Genomic DNA, 23,167 nt, shown 5'->3' with positions numbered 1-23,167 from the left:
CATATTAGTGGCTTGATTCTGGTTTGTCACACGCCTCGCGGTAAAACCCCGCATGTGGAATTTGAGGGTGTGACATATTGGTATCAGAGTCATTGATTATAGTGAACTTCGTTTAAAATTTTAACCCCTCATCTTTAACCATATTCTGATTACAAAATTATTAATTACACTTAATCCCTTTATAAACTAATTACCCCCTTGATTTTTAAACGACCATAACTTTTTCGTCAATTTATATATTTTTTCTTAAAACTTACACCATGAAAACGAGGATTTTATTCTCTTTAATTTGAGTATATAATATTGCTATATATTTTTTAATGAAAAAATGATTTGTTCCGTGATGTACAGTGTCTATGAGTGAGCAATAACTGATTCATTAAACGAAATTGAACCGAAATAGAACCGAAATCAACAAAAAAACTGCATTGATTGATAATTGATTAACCAAAAACCGAATTAACTAAAAAATAATTATCGTCTTTTTGTACCCTCATTTAACCAAAATTAACCTAACAGAACATGTCATATTTTCATTTATTTTTAGCTTTTATATCTCCAGTTCATGCATTTTATATTTTATAACTTAATTTCATGTATTTATACGTCTATTTCAAGTATTTAAACATTTATTTGCTTGTATTTAAACTCAATTGCATGCATTTCTAAGCTAAAGTTTTAGCTCAGGTTTGGTTTTGCCTATTAACCAAAATTATACGAACCGAACCAAAAATCGTTAATCTAACCGATTAATCGATCTGATTAACCGAAAATTGATTGGTTGAACCAAAATTTTGTTTTTCATTTATAACTTTTATAAGATAAGATACGATACTTTATAAGATTCCGAGTATACACACATTCAAATGTATTGGTATCAATCGCAGGGGCGGACTTAGGTGTTGTGGTGGGTGGGCGGGCGCACCCATTGAACAAATGTTTTTAGCGTATCTTATAGGCAAAAATCCCGATCGCACCCCTTAAAAACTTGGTTGAAGCCTTCGTTCGCACCCCTAGAAAATAATTAGTGGGTCCGCTAGATCAATCAATTTCACATTTACAACATTATGATAATAAAGTTTCTCTCCGCCTCAATTCAATGCCCTCCACGCATGTCATTCCATGGGGCTCACAAACCTCTAATAGAGACATGAGTGTTCGTTATTGAATATACTTAAAAAACCAGAAATATGAAACGGACCTAATTTGAATACTGTTTTGAGTATTCACACTGACCCTTTTGTTCAAATTATATACATTTATAATAATACATGCATTTTATAATTCGGATAGGGCGATCCACCATTTACTTGGGGGCTTAATTTTTTCACAGGCTCAAATCCGTAAAGCATAGACAACCCAATTGAAGTCTCAAAATTCTAAACCAAAAACCAATAAACAACCAATTAAACATATTAGAACATCCAATTTAACCCACAAGTTAGTATTTATTGGAACAAGCGCTGCTATTTGTTTTTATGGGTTTCAATCAATGCAAAACACGTGTCGGTATCTTCTTGGGCGTATCATGACTTTATTTTCAGTCTTTTTTCTTTCATTCTCTATACCGAGCGCCGGTATCATAACAAACCAATCCAACACTGACCAAATTTCTACCGTACAGTGCGAGAAAAATCCACTAGTTCTAAAAACCGACTTAAACTAGGTTGTTACTCAGTCGGATAGGGTGGGTCACAACTCACAAGTCACAACTCACAATTCAATTACGGGCTTAAACTGTAAGGCCCAAATCTATAACCCATAGCCAACCCAATCAATTTCCAACTCTTTTGTGCCGGAAAACCCTTTGGTTAAACCCTCGCCGGCACAACCACAGCGAACCCAAACTAACCGCCTTCGTTCCACTATGGCTAACCCCGCCGGAGGTATCCAAACGTTCGAAGATTTCGTGAAGGTTCACGGCCTTCTGCTGGCAGCTGCCGGTATACCTAATTCACTCTACCGGAAACTCTTTGAAAAACTGTGTACTGAAACATTCGACGGCGGAAACTACTTCCAGGTGGAGCCCGTTGAGGATGGCCGTCAACGGCGTCTCGTTTTTACGGCTTCTGATTCCATGGGACAGGAATCCAACATCTTTTTAGTTGATCATGCTTTCTCATTTCGCCTTTCAGATGCCCCAAAACAGGTTAATAAATACATATATGATTATTGAAATTCCATTTTTTATGTTTTAGTTATGTTTATATATATATTTATAGTTATTATACTTTTTATATACAGTGTAGTTTATTATCTAATAATCATGGTTGTAAAAATCGCTAGACTCAACAATTCACAATTAATAGCGATTAATTGGATTGGAATTTTATATGTAATTTTTCAAACTTATATATACACACACTTACATATTACTTTAAAATTTTATATTAAATTTTTCAAGCTTATTAGTTGGATTGGATTAAAGAATATTGGATTTTAATAATCCCAACTATTCGCCGTTGGCCGCCAACAGTCCCAACTTCAAAAATAACCACCGACAGTCCCAACTATTGACATATTGGCCACCAATGGACCCTGACTGACGAAGCCTAACGCCGTTAGATCCGGTCACCGAAAAAACCGTTTTTGTCCAGAAAAAAAGTTTCTAAAGGACCGATCTAAGGTTACAAAAAGGTTTGGGACGAAAATGTTGAGTTTTCCGGCGAAAAAGAAGTTTTCCGGCAAAAATGGAGTTTTCTGGCGACTTTAACAGGCTTTTACTAGAAAAAGGTTCTCAAAGGTCCATAATAAGGTTACAAAGAGGTTCGGGACGAAAATGTTGAGTTTTCTGTCCAAAAATGAGTTTTCCGGCCAAAAAACGTTTTTCCGGCGACCGGAAACTAACGGCGTTAGGGTTCTGTTAGTCAGGGTCCATTGTAGGCCAATAAGTTAAAAGTTAGGACTGCCAATGGTTATTTTTAAAGTTGGGACTGTCGGCGGCCAACGACGAATAGCTGGGATTATTAAAATCCAATATTCCATTGGATTAAGAGTAAATTACAAGTTTTGTCCTTTATGTATGTCCCAAATTGCAGGCGCTGTCCTTTAAACCAAAACTTGACAGGCGGTGTCCTTTGTGTTTTCAAAATCTTGCACGTTTTGTCCTTTAGGCCAAACTTAGTTAGATTTTTTAGTTAAATCTGGTATCAAGGGGCTATTTTGTAAAAAAAAAATATTCAGGGACTAAATTGTACAAAAATATTATTATTATTATTATTAATATTATTGAGTACATTACTAACCACCATCACCACCACCCTTCATCACCATCACCACCACCCTCCACCGCCGCCACCACCACCACCGCCACCACCACCACTACCGCCACCATCAAACACACCTTAAACGGAATCATATAACGGAAAAGAGAGCAAAAACGAACCTGATTTGCAAACATATCCGACATCGATTCTCCACCACCATCATCACCAAACATCACCAAACATATCCGGCATCGATTCTCCGGCATCGATTCTCCGGCATCGATTCTCCAAACATATCCACCTGCAATCAAAAACAAATCACCCCTTCACCACCATCACCAAACATCGATTCACCACCATCACCAAACATATCCACCTGCATCGATTCACCACCATCACCAAACATATCCGGCATCGATTCTCCGGCATCGATTCTCCGACCACCCACCGGCCACCCACTGACCAAAAATCAAAAACCCCCAAAAATCCCCAAAATCAAACAAATCAAAAACCCCCAAAAATCCCCAAAAACAAAAATATCAAAAACCTGCAATCGCCTATAACATCACCTGCAATCGCCGACCACCACCACCTGCAATCGCCTATAGCATCACCTCCACCGCTGAACCTACCCCACCACCACAAACCACCCCTTCACCACCGAATCTCCTACCACCCACCTGCCACCCACTGACCACCCATCTGCAACCGACCTTAACACCACCTTCACCGCCGCCAATAATGCCACAGCCAGTCACTCGCCATCCACCCACCACCCACCTGCAACCGGCCTTAACACCACCTCCACCGTCGCCCCTAGCACCACAGCCACCCACCACCCACCTACAACCAAACCCACCACAACCACCCGCCATAACCACCTGCCACAACCACCCGCCATAACCATCACCACAAAGCACCTCCACCACCACTGTTGTTAGAGAGAGAGAAGAGAGTGAGAGGAGAGAGAAGTTTGAGATCTAAATGAGAAAAAGGAAGTTTATATATTTTTTATTTTTAAGTTTTGTACAATTTAGTCCCTGAATAATTTTTTTTACAAAATAGCCCCTTGATACCAGATTTAACTAAAAAATCTAACTAAGTTTGGCCTAAAGGACAAAACGTGCAAGATTTTGAAAACACAAAGGACACCGCCTGTCAAGTTTTGGTTTAAAGGACAGCGCCTGCAATTTGGGACATACATAAAGGACAAAACTTGTAATTTACTCTTGGATTAATAAGTACAAGTTTTCAAATACTTCAAAGATTTTGACTGATTTTGAGTCAGACTAGGTGAAATTTAATTAGTTAACTACCAATTACTGATTATTCGCGAATTAACACTGCTAGTTATTTTATACTAATGTTACATATAATGATAATAGTTATTTATATTTTAATAGATATTCCCGGTGTCGTAGTTTTCCTAACAAGTACTTATTCATTTATGTGTTTATTTTTATTATTTTTCTTTCCACCTTTTTTAGTAGTTGTGTGCTTATATAATTTTCCAGAAGCTTATGTCTTGGTTATGGTTTTTAGAGCCGGGGGGTCTCACTGGAAGTAGCCTCTCTATCTCGTAAGGCTTGCCTACATCCTACCCTCCCGAGACCCTATCAATAGCTTCGCTATAGGTGGGATTATACTGGGTATGGTTGTTGTTGTTGTTGTATATTTGAATAGATTAAATAAAATTTATATAAATAAAATGCTCGTTTAGGTTCACCCATTGTCTCGGCTTGAGCTTATATGTGAAGCTTGGGCTTGGCTCGTTTATTAAATGGGCCCTATTATAAGCTTGGCTTGATTTGAGTTTTTAGTGAGCCGATCTCAAGTAGCTCACAAGCGGCTTGGCTGGTTTACACCCCCATATATCTGCTTAGTCTTGTTTAAAATTACAGTATGAGTGAATTGATATTTATGTGATTCTATTGCATACATAAAACACGTGTAATTCATACTGGTCTGTTATGTTGTTTGATCTCTATTAATTAGAACTATATTGTATTGCTTTAACAGCTGCAAGAAGTTCCAGGGTTGGTAGAAAGAATGGCTTCATTGATGTGTGTAGATATTGATTTGAATTCAGATGTTGAAGACGCAGATAACGACGGATGTGAATCAAACAATAACAAATTGGGTGTAATGGAAATCGTGGAGAGAGAAGTACAAAAGGTTAAAAAGGAGGGCCCTGAGGCAGTCGTGTGGTTGGAACTCGAAGATCTCGACATTGACGATGATCTTTTTCTATCACTTGATTTGCCTAATAAATTTCCTGTACGTAATCATTCCATACATGCCAATTTCTTTTCTATTTTATTGACAACATGCAGTAATATCGAGCAACGGTTTTACTTTTATGCTGCACTAAATTTTATAGGGCTTAATTGCGCTTAGTCTGTGCGACAACAAGCTCAAGTCTCCCGAGACTATAATTAACGAAATCGTGAAGTTTAAGCACCTTAAAGCTCTCTGGCTAAACAATAACCCGATTCTACAGAACTTGTGAGTTTCTTCGTTGCATGTTAGATTATATTTATAAATTCATCGCTGTAAGCGTAACAGAGACTGAAGTATTTCACTATTTTGTCTGTAGTGATGATTCTGTTGCAGAAGCTGTTATTCATAATTGCCCGAGTCTTGAAATTTTGAACTCGTCTTTTACGCGTAACTATACGGGCTGGGCCTTGGGTTTTTGTGGAGGAATTTATGACGAAGAAAATCCAGGCTGCGGAGTTGACGCTGACCGGTCTTTGCAGGGTTTGACCTCTCTCGACCTTTCAAATAGGCGTATTCACAGCTTACAAAACAAGGTATAATACGATAATCGGACATCGGTTCATCTTTACATTTGTTTTTATGTTTAATACTGTTTAATAACATATTATCTTATATTTCAGGCATTTTCACCTGAAGCTATGCCATCTCTTTCCTATTTAAATCTTCGAGGCAATCCGCTAAACGATCATTCTGTTTTCGATTTACGGGAACTTCTAAAAGTTTTTACCAGCTTAAATGCACTGGAGGTGCCTTTATTCAGAATGGCTTTTTTTTTTTTTTGCTTTTGAAGCTTCAAATGTTTTTATTTTGTTAATATTTGCTATGTGACAGGTGGATATTCCCGGTCCTCTTGGAGACAATGCGGTCGAGATTGCTGAATCTCTTCCTAGTCTTTCTTTATTAAACGGTGTAAATACTACAAAAATTCTAGAATCTAGAAAGGGTGTGGTTGATTCAGTGCTTCCTCCCCGTCTTCCTGAATGGACTGGCGATGAACCGTTACTTGATCGTGTGTTGAATGCGATGTGGTTATACTTAATGTCGTATAGATTAGCAGATGAAGAGAAGATTGACGAGACATCTATATGGTATGTGTCTCAGTTCATTGCCCGTTAACTGTTAATTGTTTGTTTAAACATATATCTTCATTGAGAATACATGCACGCACAGTTTTGAATTGACCTTTTGATGTTTTTTTTGTAGGTATGTGATGGATGAATTGGGTTCGGCACTGAGGCACAGCGATGAGCCAAATTTCAGAGTATCACCATTTCTGTACATGCCTGAAGGAACACTTGAATCAGCTGTGAGGTACTCTATTCTTATCATTTGGGTTTTCTAATTCTTCTGATTACAAAAGTATATGTATAAACTATGTTATATATATTATATCATATTAAACAGATCAGATAATCAATTACAGTAAAACAGACAGTAGACAGTGGTCGGGCATGCTTCTACTGTTTGGAGTCATAACTGATTGATGACGTAAGATTCCATTAATTCAAGTCACGTTGTTCACTTTTCCGTTTCGTGACTTCCATAAAACTTTCTTGTAGTATGTTAATAGATAAACAAAACATGTAAAACTATTCTGCAAATTATTTTTTCTATGACTCTTTTTCCGTAGTCAACTAGTTACAAACAAATATAAGTAACACATTATACTAGTCTTTTATGTTTGTTTACTTGACATGTATTTAAATACATATACACGATTGGAACTCTTATCTATTCAATCAATTAATTATCCTTTTGTTTTTAGTGTATACTAGTATTTTTTTTCGTCGCGCGTTGCGGCGAAACCGAGCAAATGATAATGTAAAACAAACATGATTTGAACATAAAGCATGTTGTTTAGAAAGCTAAACCATTAGAACGGTTTAGTTTGTCATCGTATTGTTTTATGATACCAAATAAATACTTTACTATAAGTACAATTTCGTTTTTAACAAAACTTATAACGGAATGTCCGGGAAAAAATCATAACTACGTACTTAAGTTTTAAGAAAAAGTTATAAACGTATAATATTAAAGAAGTATCAAATTAGTTGATAATACATGTTCTAGAAAAGAAAAGAGAATTATTAGAAAACGGTATAAGAAATGTATGGTTATAAAAAAAGAAAAATAATTAAAAATATGTTATTAAAAATAAAAAATAATAAAAAAGCTATATATTATTATAAAATTAAAATTACTATTCATCAAGCTTCTCTAACAGTATATATATAATTGATTATTGCTGAATAGTTGTCAAGCATTGGTTTATTATCAATTTTAACTTCTTTTGTAGTTTCTCCGTGTAACACACACGTAATAAGCTTGGTAATTTAATATATAATAGATAAAATGACTAAAAAGGGCATTTAAGTAAAACAAAGACGCTTTTGTCAATTGGTGTAAATATTTTATTTGACATTTGACAGTCAGTTTTGTTGCTGTTGATACAAAACATATTAGATAATCAATTTCGTGTCGCATATCCAAAGTTCCAAACACCCTTTAAAGTGATTCCACCGATACCAAAGCAACGAAAGAATTATTTTTGCTTGTGATTAGCATCTGATACAAATATTGACTAGATCATCATTTCAGCTTTACAATTCTCTGGCCTACCAAAAATGTCTGTTATGGTGACGAGTGTACTCGTGATTATTTATTTGGCATCGGAGAGGAGAAACAACGTTCTGCCAGACTTACTGCTTGGTTTCACACCCCACACCAATACTTCATAAGAGTATGCTTGTTAACTTACGATATCCTTTATAATTATCTTGAATTAGTATCACTTATCAAAACTACTGCTTTTATGCTCAAATGTACAGGAATATGAAAAACATTGGCAGAATTTGAGGTCAACAAGTTCTTCCTTAGTTAACAAGGCATCTACTACTTGTAGTCTAGTACGTAGTGATGGACGCCCACTGCAAGTTTATACAGATATTCCATCAGTTGAGGAGTTTTTGACCCACCCCGGATTTGTAATTAGTATGTGCTGTTATTGAGATTTTTAATAGTACTCTTTTTGTTAGAGGTGGCAAAACGGGTGGGCGGGTCAGGTAGGTTGGGTAATGGGTAGGGCTGCAAACGACCCGAATGAACACGAACAAGACCTTGTTCGTGTTTGTTTATTAAGAAATATATGTGTTCATGAATTGTTCATGAATACTTAGCGAACAAGATTTTCTGTTCTTGCTAGTTTCTTTAAGGAAATGAACGTGTTCGTGTTCGTTTGTTGACTTTAGGTAACGAACGTTCATGAACACAAACGAACTAATGTTCATGAACACAAATGAACTAATGTTCATGAACACAAATGAAACAAACGAACACACACAAGCGTTCATGAACATAATTTTTAATACACCGATACTTATTAAATATCTTATTTGTCAGAATGCTGAAGTATATAAATAAAATATAAAAATTAAAAACAATAATGAACTATCAATCACAAACAAACATAAACGAACACGTCACCAAACGTTCACGAACACAAAGGAACAAACGTGGCCTTTGTTCATGTTCGTTCGTTTATTAAACGAACAAACATAAACGAACTTCCTGCCAAACGGTTCACGAACTGTTCGCTGAACGTTCGGTTCGTTTGCAGCCCTAGTAACGGGCTAAAACAAGTAATATTCGTTACAGGTCATGTCGAGTTAGGTTGACCCATAACACTTATGTCTCAATACTTTTTATTATCAATAAGTATGTAGTGTATTATTGGAAAATCTGTTTAATTTAATAATAATCTTGTTTTTTGAAATGATTTTGATGTTTTAACGCTAAACAAATACACTTTGGTCAACTTTCGACTCTTGATAAAACATAACCTGAGTCTTGACCCATTTATCCTTTGTTCATCTCTTAAGTTTTTCTTTCATTTCATATGGTCAACAGCAAAGGACCCGAAGAAAGCAGATATAGTTTGGACAAGTATGCAGGTGGATGAGGAAACACGTAAGGTTATAGGGTTAAATGATCAACAATACATAAATCAGTTTCCGTTTGAAGCTTGTCTTGTCATGAAACACCATTTGGCAGAAACAGTTCAAAAGGTGATATTATCGTTTTCCAAATCCTCACCATTTGTTTTTGGTGTGATTCGCTTAAACTTATCGTTACTTTTACAGGCTTATGGATCTCCAGAATTGTTTCAGCCCACTTATAATCTTGAAACGCAACTTACTCAGTTTATTGGGGACTATTATGTACGTGAGAATGATAAAACCGACAATTTATGGATTTTGAAGCCTTGGAATATGGCTAGAACCATAGATACAACGGTTACCGGAAATTTATCCGCAATCATACGTCTCATGGAAACCGGCCCAAAAATATGTCAAAAGTATATTGAGCAGCCAGCTTTATTCAAGGGGAGGAAATTTGATATTCGGTATATTGTTCTTGTTCGCAGTATTAGCCCTTTGGAGTTATTCATCACCGATATTTTTTGGGTATGTAGAAAAAAGCCAAAAGTTGTTTTATTTATTATTATCTTTTCGAATTTGATGCATATTTTGTATTTATATAATGCGGTTTCATATTGTTTCAGGTTAGGCTAGCGAACAATACATACACTTTGGATAAGAAGAGTTTGTACGAGTATGAGACACACTTCACTGTAATGGTAATCGTTTTATCCTTTAAAGCAGTTATAATAATATATGCCCGTTCTATATCAAGTTATAACAGATAATAAACTATCTACTACTGTGTTTCAAACTATCAGAACTACAGGGGAACGTTGAATCACATGAACACACCAGAGTTTGTTAAGGAGTTTGAGCAGGAACATCAAGGTTTGTTTTGTTTTGTCCGCCTTTAACGTTATTGATGTTTTGACATTTTTTGGCACCTGGTCTGTATGACGAGGATTGTTTTTGCAAATTGCAGTTAAATGGGTGGAGATCCATTCAAGAGTTAAACAGATGATCCGGAAAGTTTTTGAGTCGGCAGCGTTAGTTCATCCAGAAATGCATAGTCCAACCGCTAGGGCTATGTATGGCGTCGATGTCATGCTTGATAGTTCCTTTAAACCCAAGTTACTGGAGGTGTTTTGACTTGAAACTCATTTTCTTTTAACAAACATGCACACATAGTTTTTTTTTTTTTTTTTTTTTTTCGGTCCGAACTTTTTTTGTTTTTTGGCAAATGCAGGTTACTTATTGCCCTGATTGCACTAGAGCTTGTAAATATGATATGGAAGCTGTTATGGGTGGAGGAGAAACCGTCAAAGCTCGAGATTTCTATAACTATGTTTTCGATTGCTTGTTTCTGAATGAAACAGCCCATGTATCTCCATTGTGAAATGAACCAATAATTATCTGGACATTTCATGCTTGTATTTGTATCACGAAAAAATATTTTTTGTTTTTTCGGAACGAGGACAAAAGCATGATGTGCTTGCATTTTTTATACCATTTTACAGAGTTGTTCTTGTGGTATATTTGGTATGATATGTGATGATTATGCGACCTTGATGCTTGTTTTTTTAATTTATTTGTTCATATTCTCTTTGATTCTTGTTGGTGTTGGATTTTATCCATTTTCTGTGCATTGCTCAATCTCCTTTTATAATTATTACTTGGACCATAAACCTATAAAAGATGAGATGATTACTAAAATTGAAGAGATTTATTATTAGTACACACGGTATGGAGGGGTTTGAAGATGGGGCATTTTGCGACACGTGAACCTCATGTCAGAACGTGACGTGGTGCTATGACACACCGTTTACATTTAAATAAAAACTAGTTAATAATAATTAAACAAATAACGTGACATTAACTTAAAAATAAAAAGCATTACATAACTTAAAACAAAACATTAACCAAAAAACCGTATTATTTGTCACGTCGCGTAGTGTTTGAAGTCACCACCGTACCTGTTATGGTACTTGACGCAAGCGACTTTGATGATGTCGCCTTCGTTTAGCTCACCATCGTCATTGTCCACACCGTTGACAATCGCCTCAAATCTCGCACTATCCGTATGAATCATCTGAAAACGTGAACAAAGTGCGTGCACTGTTTGGATGGCCTCACCCCTATGTATACAAAATTCATGGTAAACTCGATCCCAAAATGGAGACGTGGGTACCGGAGCCTCGTGGTAGGTCACCGCCACGATCCATGATTTGCATAATGCAGTGTCCCCTTCTACGCTCCCACGGAATAACCGGCATTTCTAAGTGTTTTTTTTGGTAGGGTATTTTGACATGTAAAATGGAAGAAGTGTTATGTGGGTTGAGAAGTGGTCTATTATATATAAAAGGAGTAATTTTTTTACTAGCCGTTTGGGCCAACGGCTACTTACCACATCCAATAAAAGCACGGCACGTTGCACCCAATTGCCCTTCCACGCCGGTGGAATTCCTCCCGCCCACTTAACAACGCCAGTAACAACGCCGTGTGCGGTGTGGTGTGAGCGGCGTGGAGTGACCTAAACGCCACAAATCCATGCCTACATTGTGTGGTCTTATACTTGGACAATTCAGCTTGATTCAACCAACGGTACATCTATCGGCAAGTTGTGTCAATTGTATGTTAAATGACCACCAATCATGTCATCGAAGTCATAGTATACATACAAGTAACGGTAGACATTTTAGGTCATTCGCTTTCTCATAGCTCTAACTTACATTTTCCAAATTTTCTTTGTTACACCGATACTTATTCTCACACCAGAGAGATCCCTTTCTGTGATGGGGCTACAATATTTTGTTTTGCGTTTAGTTGATCAGATCATAAGCGTGTAGGACATCCGTTCACAAAATAAATAAAATAATGATTTTATTAATCAATTTTATAATTACAACCCATAGGAAGAACAGAAGCAAACTGAAGAGAATACAGTACAAGAAAATAAAATAAACTATAAACAGATTACAATGGAAATATAATGAAAAACATAAACAATGGTGACTGAGGCACGTGAAGATCACGTTTCCTTTAAAACAGATTTCGGGCCACCTAGGTGAACCCGTCTGTTTCCCAGGGTACAACAGCCTAAGCAGGTTGTACTGCCGGGATTAGCCTAGCACCTGAAAAAAAAATACCTGAAACAAGAGTGCGTAGATATTCAAAATTAGGGAATTCGTTTGAAGTTGTGTGTGTGGTATGGACCATACGATTAAACAAAGCACAAAGCTTTGTATTTATACTGATTTAGAATTCGAAAGTGTTAACTGAATATTGAATGCACCATTCAATAAAATCAATTCTCGAATTCAATAGCATAATAATGAATTCTAAAACCTATAAAAATAAATTTAGAATTCAATGGCACAATTAATTCTGTAACTTAATCATTTGACTGGTGGAATTTGAACAGTCTCTAGTTGACAACACCCGGCCAGGACACATATAAAAAATACTAAAGGCAGCTCCAAGCGGCGATGCGAGCATGCGAAGTGCAAAGTGCGCCACATTGCGCCCTCGTCCCATGCCCGGGCGCGAGCGCGTGTCGGGTGCTTCGCACCCTCCTGGCTACCACTAGGTGTGAGTTATCATACAAGAATACATTCATGTAGAGAATTCTAATTATAAATCCACAAAAGATTTATCTCTCCACCTATGTGGGACTAGCTCAATTTCTCACATGTTTATGGTTCAAACACACAAACTTAATTAGGGCTGTAAACCCGAGTCGAGCCGAGCTCGATCCAGCTCGAGCTCGGCTCGAACTCAATTCGAGCTGGCTCAGCTCGAGCTCGAATTTCAAATCGAGCTGAGATTTGAGACTCGAGCTCGACTCGATTAAAATACAAGCTGGCTCGGCTCGGCTTAAACTAACAAAGAACCGCAAAATTTACTACTTAAAAAGCCCTAAAAATGAATCTTTTTAAGACTTAGGGACATAATTGCAATTTAGTTTAACCAAATGGCTAAATATGCAAGTATAAATAGTTAGCTCACTTTGTACATTGTCTTTACCGTCTTTTATAGGGGAGATACTCCCTTGATTTTTGTCTTCTGAGCGATGTGGGACAAAAAAAATGAAAGATGTAAACCTTATCGAGCCGGCTCACGAACTCACGAGCCGAGCCAGGCCAAGCTCGAGCTCGGCTCGTTTTCAAACCGAGCCGAGCCGAGCTGGCTCGTTTACAACCGAGCCAATTTCGAGTCGAGCTTTTTTCGAACTTTTTTCGAGCGAGTTTCGAGCGAACTGCGAGCCATGAGTTTTTTGAACACCCCTAAACTTAATGCACAAGATCTCCCATTCATCTTGACTTAATTATTAAATAATCATTATATTAAATCATAATATAATATTATTTATATAATTTCCAACAAAGCGTTCAGAGACGCCTTTCCTGAAGTTTTTACATGATCCTATCGGCCATGAGAATTAGCTTTTTCAACTATGTTTTTGGTTGCCTGGGTTTTAATGAAGCAGTCCATGTAGATAGTTCATGTTAATATTTGTATCAAGAAAATAATGTTTTTTCCTTTCCTGAACAAGGACAAGAACATGATGTGCTTGCATTTTGTTTTCTCTAGTATTTTAGAAGGTTGTTTTTGTGGTATGTTTGGGTCTGCAACCCCTACACACAAATTCTATATGGTATACTATTATTATACGAGCTTGATGCGTATTTTTTGTGATTTATTTATTACTTCATTTGCTTTGTTTCTTATTAGGGGCTGTTTGGCAACATCTGAATGGTTAAGTGCTGAACCAGTAAGAGGTCTGAACCATTAAGTGCTGAACCAGTAAGAGCTCTGAACAATTAAGAGCCTGTATAATGCTTAACCTTTCAGAGGCAAATGTCTGACCCATTCAGATTAGAGGTCTTAACCATTCAGACTCTGTATAAATCTTAACCATTCAGAGGCAAATGTTTGAACCATTCAGACATCTGCTTGCAATGTTTTAAAAACCGGTTTTTAGATCAAACCGGATTAAGCTAAAAAATGGTTTAACCGGTTGAACCGGGTTGTACCGAGCGGTTCAACCGGGTGGACTAACTAACTCTATAATTTCATAAATTACAACATCAACTCAAAAGTTAATCCAAAAATGAATGATTACGTATTAAAAGATGATCCAAAAGTAAATCTATAATAAAAAATAATCCAAAAGATAATCGAAAACCATACAATTTTCCAACAAGTTCTTTTAAGTGAAAGTGTACGATATATTTAATCCATTTGAGTGTTGAATACATTAACTATTTTCGTTTCATACAGTATTAAATAAGAACTTTTAGTTACGAATAATCATAATATATAAAAATTACATAAGATAAGTAACATATATATTGAAAATAAGTATCAACGCAAACTAAAATAACCTTGTGCCGGTACCGGTATTACGTTTCAAACCGGTATACCGTATTTTACTGCCGGTACAAACCTTATGCCATTTCACTTGTTTACCGGGGTGTTTCGTACCGGATTTACATCTGGAAACGGTAATACCGGTGTAACCGGATGGTATTTACCGGTTTTTAAAACATTGTCTGCTTGTGAAACAAACAGTCTGAACTATTAAGTGCTGAACCAGTAAGAGATCTGAACCATTAAGAGCCTTATTAAGAGGTAAACAAACAGCCCCTTAGTGTTAGTTTTTCAATGTTTTGCTCAATCTTCTTATATAGTTATTACTCAAACCATAAAAATATAAAAGATAAGATAAGATAAAGATTACCAGAATTCAACTAATCACCCACCCATGACATTCATCTATTCAAGTAGAACTATTGACTTGATTAAAGATTATTGTGGTAGCGTTCGACGCGTAACTAGTTATGCATTAAGATATATTGTATTTTAATATAAGAGTTAACTGCCATTTTCGTCCCTGTGGTTTGGTCACTTTGGCCATTTCAGTCCATTATTCAAAAATGCGCCATTTTCCTCCCCGACGTTCTGGAAAGGTGCCATTTCAGTCCAAAAATCATAACCCAGTTAAGTCAGTTAGTAAATAAGGACTGATTGTGTAAATTTGTAACATAAAGGACTGATTGTGTAAATTTGTAACCCACCACCACTAGCCCTGCCACCACCACCACCACTCCGCTGCCACCACCACCACCACCGCAACCACCGCCACCACAGCCCTGCCACCACCACCACTCCGCTGCCACCACCACCACCGCCACCACAGCCTTGCCACCACCACAACAGCCCTGCCACCACAGCCCTGCAACCACCACCACAGCCCTGCCACCACCGCCACCACAGCCCTGCCACCACCACCACTCTTATTAAAGTTTTAGAAACAACAAGTACACCTCTCCATTTTTCAGGGACCAATTGGGCATTTTTGTTCAAACTCCATTTTGCCTCCTCTGCGTCGAACCAACTTCCGTCCGCTCCATAGCAGCTCCGGCGAGGGCGTTTTATTTTCCCATCGGTCAATTAATCAAGAATTAAAGTGTGTGTCTATCCTATCCATATTCGAAAGTGTAACCGAACAACATTAATGTCCAATAATAAGACCTGTGACTCTCGAATCGGTGTGTAACCGACGAACTCGAACTCATCATTTTTTTAGTTGAAGCCTTTAATTTGCGGCGTCTTTAAGAGTGCCTGTAACAACCGAATCATGGTCATTCAAGACCCAAAACCGTCGACCATTAAACACCAAATTAAATCTTTCGTTTTCGAATCAATTCAGTATAAGTTTGAGTTCTCATCGAGCATTCAGACCCTTAGTAACTTCATTACACTTCCAATTTTTACTCGAAATCGCGCTGTAACCCGCTGTTCACTCGTCGGACTTGGCGTCGGAATCAATTTTTACTCGAAATCGCGCTGCAACCGTTGACATCTGTGCGGAGTGGTGGTGGTGGCAGGGCTGTGGTGGCGGTGGTGGCAGGGCTGTGGTGGCAGGGCTGTGGTGGCAGGGCTGTGGTGGTGGTGGCAGGGCTGTTGTGGTGGTGGCAGGGCTGTGGTGGCGGTGGTGGTGGTGGCAGCGGAGTGGTGGTGGTGGCAGGGCTGTGGTGGCGGTGGTGGCGGCGGTGGTGGTGGCAGCGGAGTGGTGGTGGTGGTGGCAGGGCTGTGGTGGCAGCGGGGTGGTGGTGGCAGCGGAGTGGTGGTGGTGGCAGGGCTAGTGGTGGTGTTAACTGCCATTTCAGTCCATTTTTCAAATTTACACAATCAGTCCTTTATGTTACAAATTTACACAATCAGTCCTTATTTACAAACTGACTTAACTGGGTTATGATTTTTGGACTGAAATGGCACCTTTCCAGAACGTGGGGGACGAAAATGGCGCATTTTTGAAAAATGGACTGAAATGGCCAAAGTGACCAAACCACAGGGACGAAAATGGCAGTTAACTCTTAATATAATATAATATAATTATGTGTTTTGTTATGATGTCCTATTAACCACTCACGAGGGTATCAAGGCCATTCCAACTTTTTTGGAGGCCTAAGGTGAAATGAAATTTTAAGGCGCTTTATATTTCTTTGATTATTATAAATGATACTCCTCTATCCGTATTTGGAACCAAGCAATAATCTAAAACAACTATAACACTTAGTGGTTTGCTTGTATAATAATCAAACAAATCTAAAACAATAAATTTGCACTAACATTAATAGTTAGCATATTAATTTTCTTTTAAGTGGGGGTTCTACTTTTTTGGAGGCCCTGACCCCAAACCTGAGTTACCTATACTATAGGTTCGGCCCTGGAGGGTATCATAGGCACGCTATTGTGGCACCAATGCTATGACACGTGGCGTGACCACTCTACGATATCTCCTGTTTCTTTGTATTCTCTAAGAACTTTTGGCTAGTATGATATGCAAGGGCGTAGCATAGTAGGGGCGGGAGGGGGCGGCCGACCTCCCGAACTTTTCGCTCAGTGGTGGAGAGTATGTAGTTTTGGTATATGATGACGGGGGTAGCCCAAGACTAAATAAAGTGACTAAACATGCAAGTGCTTAAAGGGTTAAACGGTTCAATGGTTGAAAAGCTATGAAATGGGAAAAGCGAGGAGGGAACAGTAATCAATCACATCCGAGCTCGCTTCACCAACCCACGCTCGCAAAAGCAAAGCAGGTCTGCACAATACATACTATTATCCAGGGGACAAAGCCTTCAACCCCAAAAGGGGAAACCCTCCACTGCAAACAGGTTTTACTAGTCTTGTACATACTATTTGAGAAGATGTCTTCCCCTATAAGAAGACAGCTCATTCACCCCAAAAGACATTCTTCGATCAGTTGAGATTCCCTCATTTCTGGTCATTCGTGGAGTACTTGCTCACTCTCAAGTTACTCCTTATCACATCCACTACACACATTCTGTTTGCTTTCACTTCTGGATTCGAGCACGTCTCGGAGAAAGAACTCTCAGCAAACAACAATTACATACTAGTGAACCTCCTTCCACGTTTTGCAAACGTGGGGGGACCCCGCGACCTGCGTTAGGCAAGGTTGAACCCTTCAACCTCTTTGCCTAACCAACTCAGCTACCATCTTTGGTCTCGTGTTTGTTGCATCAACAAGTTGGCGCCCACCGTGGGGCTACGCCGCTGTTTCTTCTCAAAAAAGACCTAGTAGTGTAGCTCTCTTCACTCAAAGTCACCATGTCTGAAAGTGGATCTCCGGGAGAAGTGAACCAGATCCCTAACACTTCCACCCCGGGTAGTGGCCAAGCTCATACGACTATAACAACACCTTTCTCGACTCCGGGGAGCACACCCGAGTTCCTTACCTTCAACACCCCAACCCCATCCAGATCCGGGGCTCCATCCCCCAATGTCGGTGTATCTGACACCCCGACGCGTGTTGAACTTACCCCCGAGGGGGTCGCTAATAATTTCCTCGAGTTAAGGTCACTTCTTAACCAACATGTGAGTAAAGAAAGGGAAAAGGGTATAAGGATTCATTTAGATTATGACGAACCTGAGCCAACGCTGTCTCCCGGGCCACCCCTACCTCCTTTTACCACAAGAAGTGAGGCTGGTCCCAGCAACCCTCCAAACCCTCACCCTTATCTGTCCACTATGACAAATCCTACGGTATATCCTATTCACTCTTCCCAACCAATTACTAGTGGTACTCCTCTGGGACATGAGCTAACGCTTGACCAGCTCCTACAGTCCCCGGTGACAAGCTATCCAGCTTCTTTAACAACCACATGGGAGCAAGCTCTGTCCGTGCTTCCTTTAGCACGAAGTGCTGTTACTAGCACCCCTCTTGGAATAAACTGCTCGGGTGGTCCAGGAAGCCTTCAAGGCTTCAACCTCATGCCCAATATGATGTCCCAGATGATGGCCAACTTCCCGTGGCAACACTTCATTAATCAAGTGCTAGCCACTCAGGGGAATCATGGCAATATTAACAACGTGGATACAAGGCCCGAAGAGGACTTGGCTAAACCCTATAAGCCAAGCAACCTCTCATGCTTCTCAAGGCAGATAGCCGATTATGATTTTCAATCAAAGATCAAGATGCCAACCCACATCAGGACGTATGATGGGACTGAAGACCCCGAGGACCATCTCCAGATCTTCACCGGTGCAGCTCGAATAGAAAAATGGTCAAACGCTGAATGTTGCCTAATGTTCATGCAGACTCTTGTTGGATCCGCCAGAATCTGGTTCAACGACCTACCTGCTCAAAGCATTCGAAGCTTTGATGATCTCAGCAGGGGTTTTCTGGCAAACTTCTCCTCATCAAAGGCTTTCTGGGCAACATACAAAGCCTCCCTGTCCGCCTTTAGCTTCAACCGATCAGCCTCGAAGTTCTTCTTAAAATCAGTCATTTCAATTTCATGCTGCCTGGATAAGCCTTCAACCTTCTTAGACCAAGCCTCCTCCTTCTCAGCAAAGCTGCTTATCTCCTTTCTCATTGACGCCATTGAAGATTTCATTTTATCTTTCTTTTTGGAAAAGTCTTCATACTCTCGCATCCTTTGGCGAAAACGAGCAACCCCCTGAGGAAGCATGGCTGCAAGGTTGCAAGTACTAAGAATCATCCGGGATAGCATCACATCATCGTCCATCTCAGAGATAGTCTTGTGAACCGAAGGAGGAGCAATATGACTAAGGGCCTCTTCACAGACAGAAGCATCTTTAAAGCTATCATCAACCTTCACCGACCAGCTTGGCACATAAACGGCATCAGGATTCAACCCTTCAACGTCCATACTCGAAGAACCTTGAACAGGTGTAGCAGCAACCTTTCTGGCCGAATCCTTTTTGTCACGAACAACTAACTTCCCTTCCCTTTCGGAACCCGCCTCAACACCTTGGTCCTCAGACTCTTCAATATCATCACTCAAATCCACCGGTTCAGTAGAGGTGGATTGAGGAGCAGCTTTCAAACGACGAGTAGATCGTCGAGTTGAAGCCTTGGGAGCAAGAGGCTTAGAGAAACCTTTCACAGTCGACACACTAACATACCCACCACCCTCAAACCTTTGCTCAGCAGTCCTAACAACAACATTCTCACCCGGAACAGATGGAGCATCCTCAAACACAACGTCCGAAGTGTCATCACTCTTGATGAAATCCAAGGCAGACATAACTGCAAAGAACAAACGGACAAAACATGAGACAAAAATTTGAAAGATAAAAGAAAAAAGAAAACAAAAATGCATACCCGTGCCATCTCTCATCAGAACCGGATCCCGGTCAGCTTTTTCCCACAACTTACTAACCCCTAATAGAACCAGCAAATGCTCAGGAAAGGGACGAACCCTCGCAGGACATTTACGAATACATTGCAGAAAAGCATCGTTTAAATCAGACTCAAGGGGTTCCGGTTCATTGAGAACAGCATCCGGGTGACGCCACACAGTTTTAAACGGAACAATAGTGTCTGAAACCCAGAAAAAACGATTCTTCCAAGTTCCAAGCGTGGTAACCATCGATGAAATAAGGCCAGAATCAACCTTAGATGCTTCAAAAGTAAACCAATCACCATTCTTGGCGAGTCGGAAAAAGCGACGGAATAACAATAAAGAGGGATCATATCCGAGGGCACGGCACAAAACCTCGAAGTGTAAAACCCTACCATCTCTCAATGGTTGAAAAGCTGTGAAATGGGAAAAGCGAGGAGGGAACAGTAATCAATCACATCCGAGCTCGCTTCACCTACCCACGCTCGCAAAAGCAAAGCAGGTCTGCACAATACATGCTATTATCCAGGGGACAAAAGCCTTCAACCCCAAAAGGGGAAACCCTCCACTGCAAACAGGTTTTACTAGTCTTGTACATACTATTTGAGGAGATGTCTTCCCCTATTAGAAGACAGCTCATTCACCCCAAAAGACATTCTTCAATCAGTTGAGATTCCCTCATTTCTGGTCATTCGTGGAGTACTTGCTCACTCTCAAGTTACTCCTTATCACATCCACTACACACATTCTGTTTGCTTTCACTTCTGGATTCGAGCACGTCTCGGAGAAAGAACTCTCAGCAAACAACAATTACATACTAGTGAACCTCCTTCCACGTTTTGCAAACGTGGGGGGACCCCGCGACCTGCGTTAGGCAAGGTTGAACCCTTCAACCTCTTTGCCTAACCAACTCAGCTACCATCTTTGGTCTCGTGTTTGTTGCATCAACAGTATATAAATTTTTGGGTATATACATTTTCGACCCCTGGTTTTAAAGAAACTTTTGGGTATATACGTTTTCGACCCCTCGGTTGAAAATCTCAAGGTTCGCCACTGATGATATATAATTTTGGTAGGAGATGTATGAGTTAACCATATCTAATTTTGAGTAGGTATATATGGTGTATGGTTGATGATATTATATCAACTTTATTATAAGAAGCGAGAACTTTCCTTAGCCAAAGTCAAGTAAACGGAGTGGAAAAACCAAGTTGATCTTCGAATATAAAATACAAGTCAATGTCAAAGATGTGGAACCTACTCTATTCTTTAGTAACTCTTTCTAGACATAATGCATACGACATATAAACTATAGTAACTTTCTAGACACTATGCATGCACATCTATACGAGTAGGTCTTTGTGTACATGCATGTATGATATTATTCTAGAACTTTCATGTATGAATGTCTTCCATATATGTTTGTGTTACATTTATTGATCAAATAGGAAAGTAAAATATTGGAAGAAGTAACATGGAACTTTAATAAAGCGAAATCAAATGGCTAAGATAGAGACGTTTGAAAATTCCTAATTTAGAAAAAAAGCATTAATTATTGACTTGGTATGGGATGTCACGTTTTTAACACATGTAACTTTTATATACTTTAAATACCATACATTAGTATATTTTATTTTCGTTAATTAGAATATAGAATTGTTATACCCATGGCATTATAGCCTAGTGGTATCTTGGTGGTGGGATAAGGCTTATGACCATTAGGTCATGGGTTCGATTCTCACAAAGGGGGTTTTCCCAGATTTATTGGGTTTCCTCCTGAATTGGTGTATAGGCATTGTTGCCTAGTGGAGATGGATATGATCGGGTGGTTCTGCTGGTGGCACAATGATACTCCAGTGGTCCGTCAGTGATCCAAATTTGCCGTTTAAAAAAAAAAAAAGAATGTAGAATTTTTATACTAAATACCATTAATATTAACGTTTGTTGTAGTTGTATTGTACGTAAAGGTTGTGTAACCATTATAAATATATATATAGTGGAGGGTTCAAATGAGAAGAAATTTTTTGTAAGAATAAAAAAGAATAAATTTCAACCAATAAAAATGTTTCATTTTACTTCATTTAATTTTTGTATTTAATATGGGTGTAAGGGTATATTGGTAAAATTAGATAGATCATTAATTGTTAGTCTTCCTTTTTAATAGCTAACTAAATTAAATTTGTAACTTATTTTCAAAAAAAAATAAATATTTTTTCAAAGAAGAAAAAAATTAATTTAAAGTGTAGGATAAATTATGAGGTGTGTAGGATGAATTACGAGTTGTGTAGGATAAATTTCAGTATGTGTAGGATAAATTTCAAAAACGTGTAGGATAAATTTTGATGTGTCTAGGCAAAAATTTTAGTGTGGGGGATGATAGTCTTCATGACTAATTAATTAGTCAAAAATAATAATAAATGAGACGAAAGAAAAACTATTTAATGTTTTACAATTGTACCCTTTGTTCTTTTTCTTCTCAATTTAATTTTCTTCTCAAATGAACCTCCCCCTATATATATATATATATATATATATATATATATATTGATTTCGAGAGACGATGAATAGTAACTTTATTTTTATAATAATATATAGTTTTTTTTATTATTTTATTGTTTTATTATTTAATATATTATAATACTTTATTATTATATTTACTTTTAATAACATATTTTTCTTTTTTTTAAACAATTCCTTTACCTTTTTTTAATAAATGTTTTTTACTTTTTTTAACATATATTAATTTATCGATTAATTTGATACTTCTTTAATAAGTTACGTTTATAACTTTTTTTCTAAAAACTTAAGTACGTAGTTGTGTTTGATTTCTTTCCCTGACATTCCGTTATAAGTTTTGTTAAAAAGAGGTTATACTCAAAAAAAGTATTTATTTGGTATCATAAAACAGTACGATGATAAACTAAATCGTTCTAATAGTTTGGCTTTCTAAACAACATGCTTTATTTTCAAATCACGTTTGTTTTACATTATCATTTGTTTAGTTTCGCCGCAATACAAGATATAAAAAAACAAGTACATATAAAGATGCATAATCTATTATATATAATAAATGTGTTAAATTTTGCTG

General features: G+C 38.2%; 1 protein-coding gene across 1 annotated transcript; it reads left to right on the top strand.

Moving 5' to 3' along the window:
- The first annotated feature begins 1,751 nt into the window (after positions 1 to 1,751).
- LOC110865454 (tubulin--tyrosine ligase-like protein 12) lies at positions 1,752 to 10,992 on the top strand. Its single transcript, XM_022114708.2, has 15 exons — positions 1,752 to 2,149; positions 5,226 to 5,483; positions 5,587 to 5,711; positions 5,803 to 6,019; positions 6,107 to 6,232; positions 6,318 to 6,574; positions 6,690 to 6,797; positions 8,085 to 8,226; positions 8,315 to 8,477; positions 9,393 to 9,550; positions 9,626 to 9,949; positions 10,048 to 10,122; positions 10,225 to 10,294; positions 10,389 to 10,546; positions 10,653 to 10,992. Exons 1-15 carry the CDS (start codon positions 1,868 to 1,870, stop codon positions 10,800 to 10,802), a joined length of 2,613 nt encoding a protein of 870 aa, XP_021970400.1. The 5' UTR covers positions 1,752 to 1,867; the 3' UTR covers positions 10,803 to 10,992.
- Positions 10,993 to 23,167: the final 12,175 nt, after the last annotated feature.

The sequence above is a fragment of the Helianthus annuus genome, chromosome 6, assembly GCF_002127325.2.
Source record: "Helianthus annuus cultivar XRQ/B chromosome 6, HanXRQr2.0-SUNRISE, whole genome shotgun sequence".
NCBI classification, from domain to species: Eukaryota; Viridiplantae; Streptophyta; class Magnoliopsida; order Asterales; family Asteraceae; genus Helianthus; species Helianthus annuus.
Note: the sequence above shows the minus strand (reverse complement) of the source record. Positions and strands in the feature narration are given on the sequence as shown.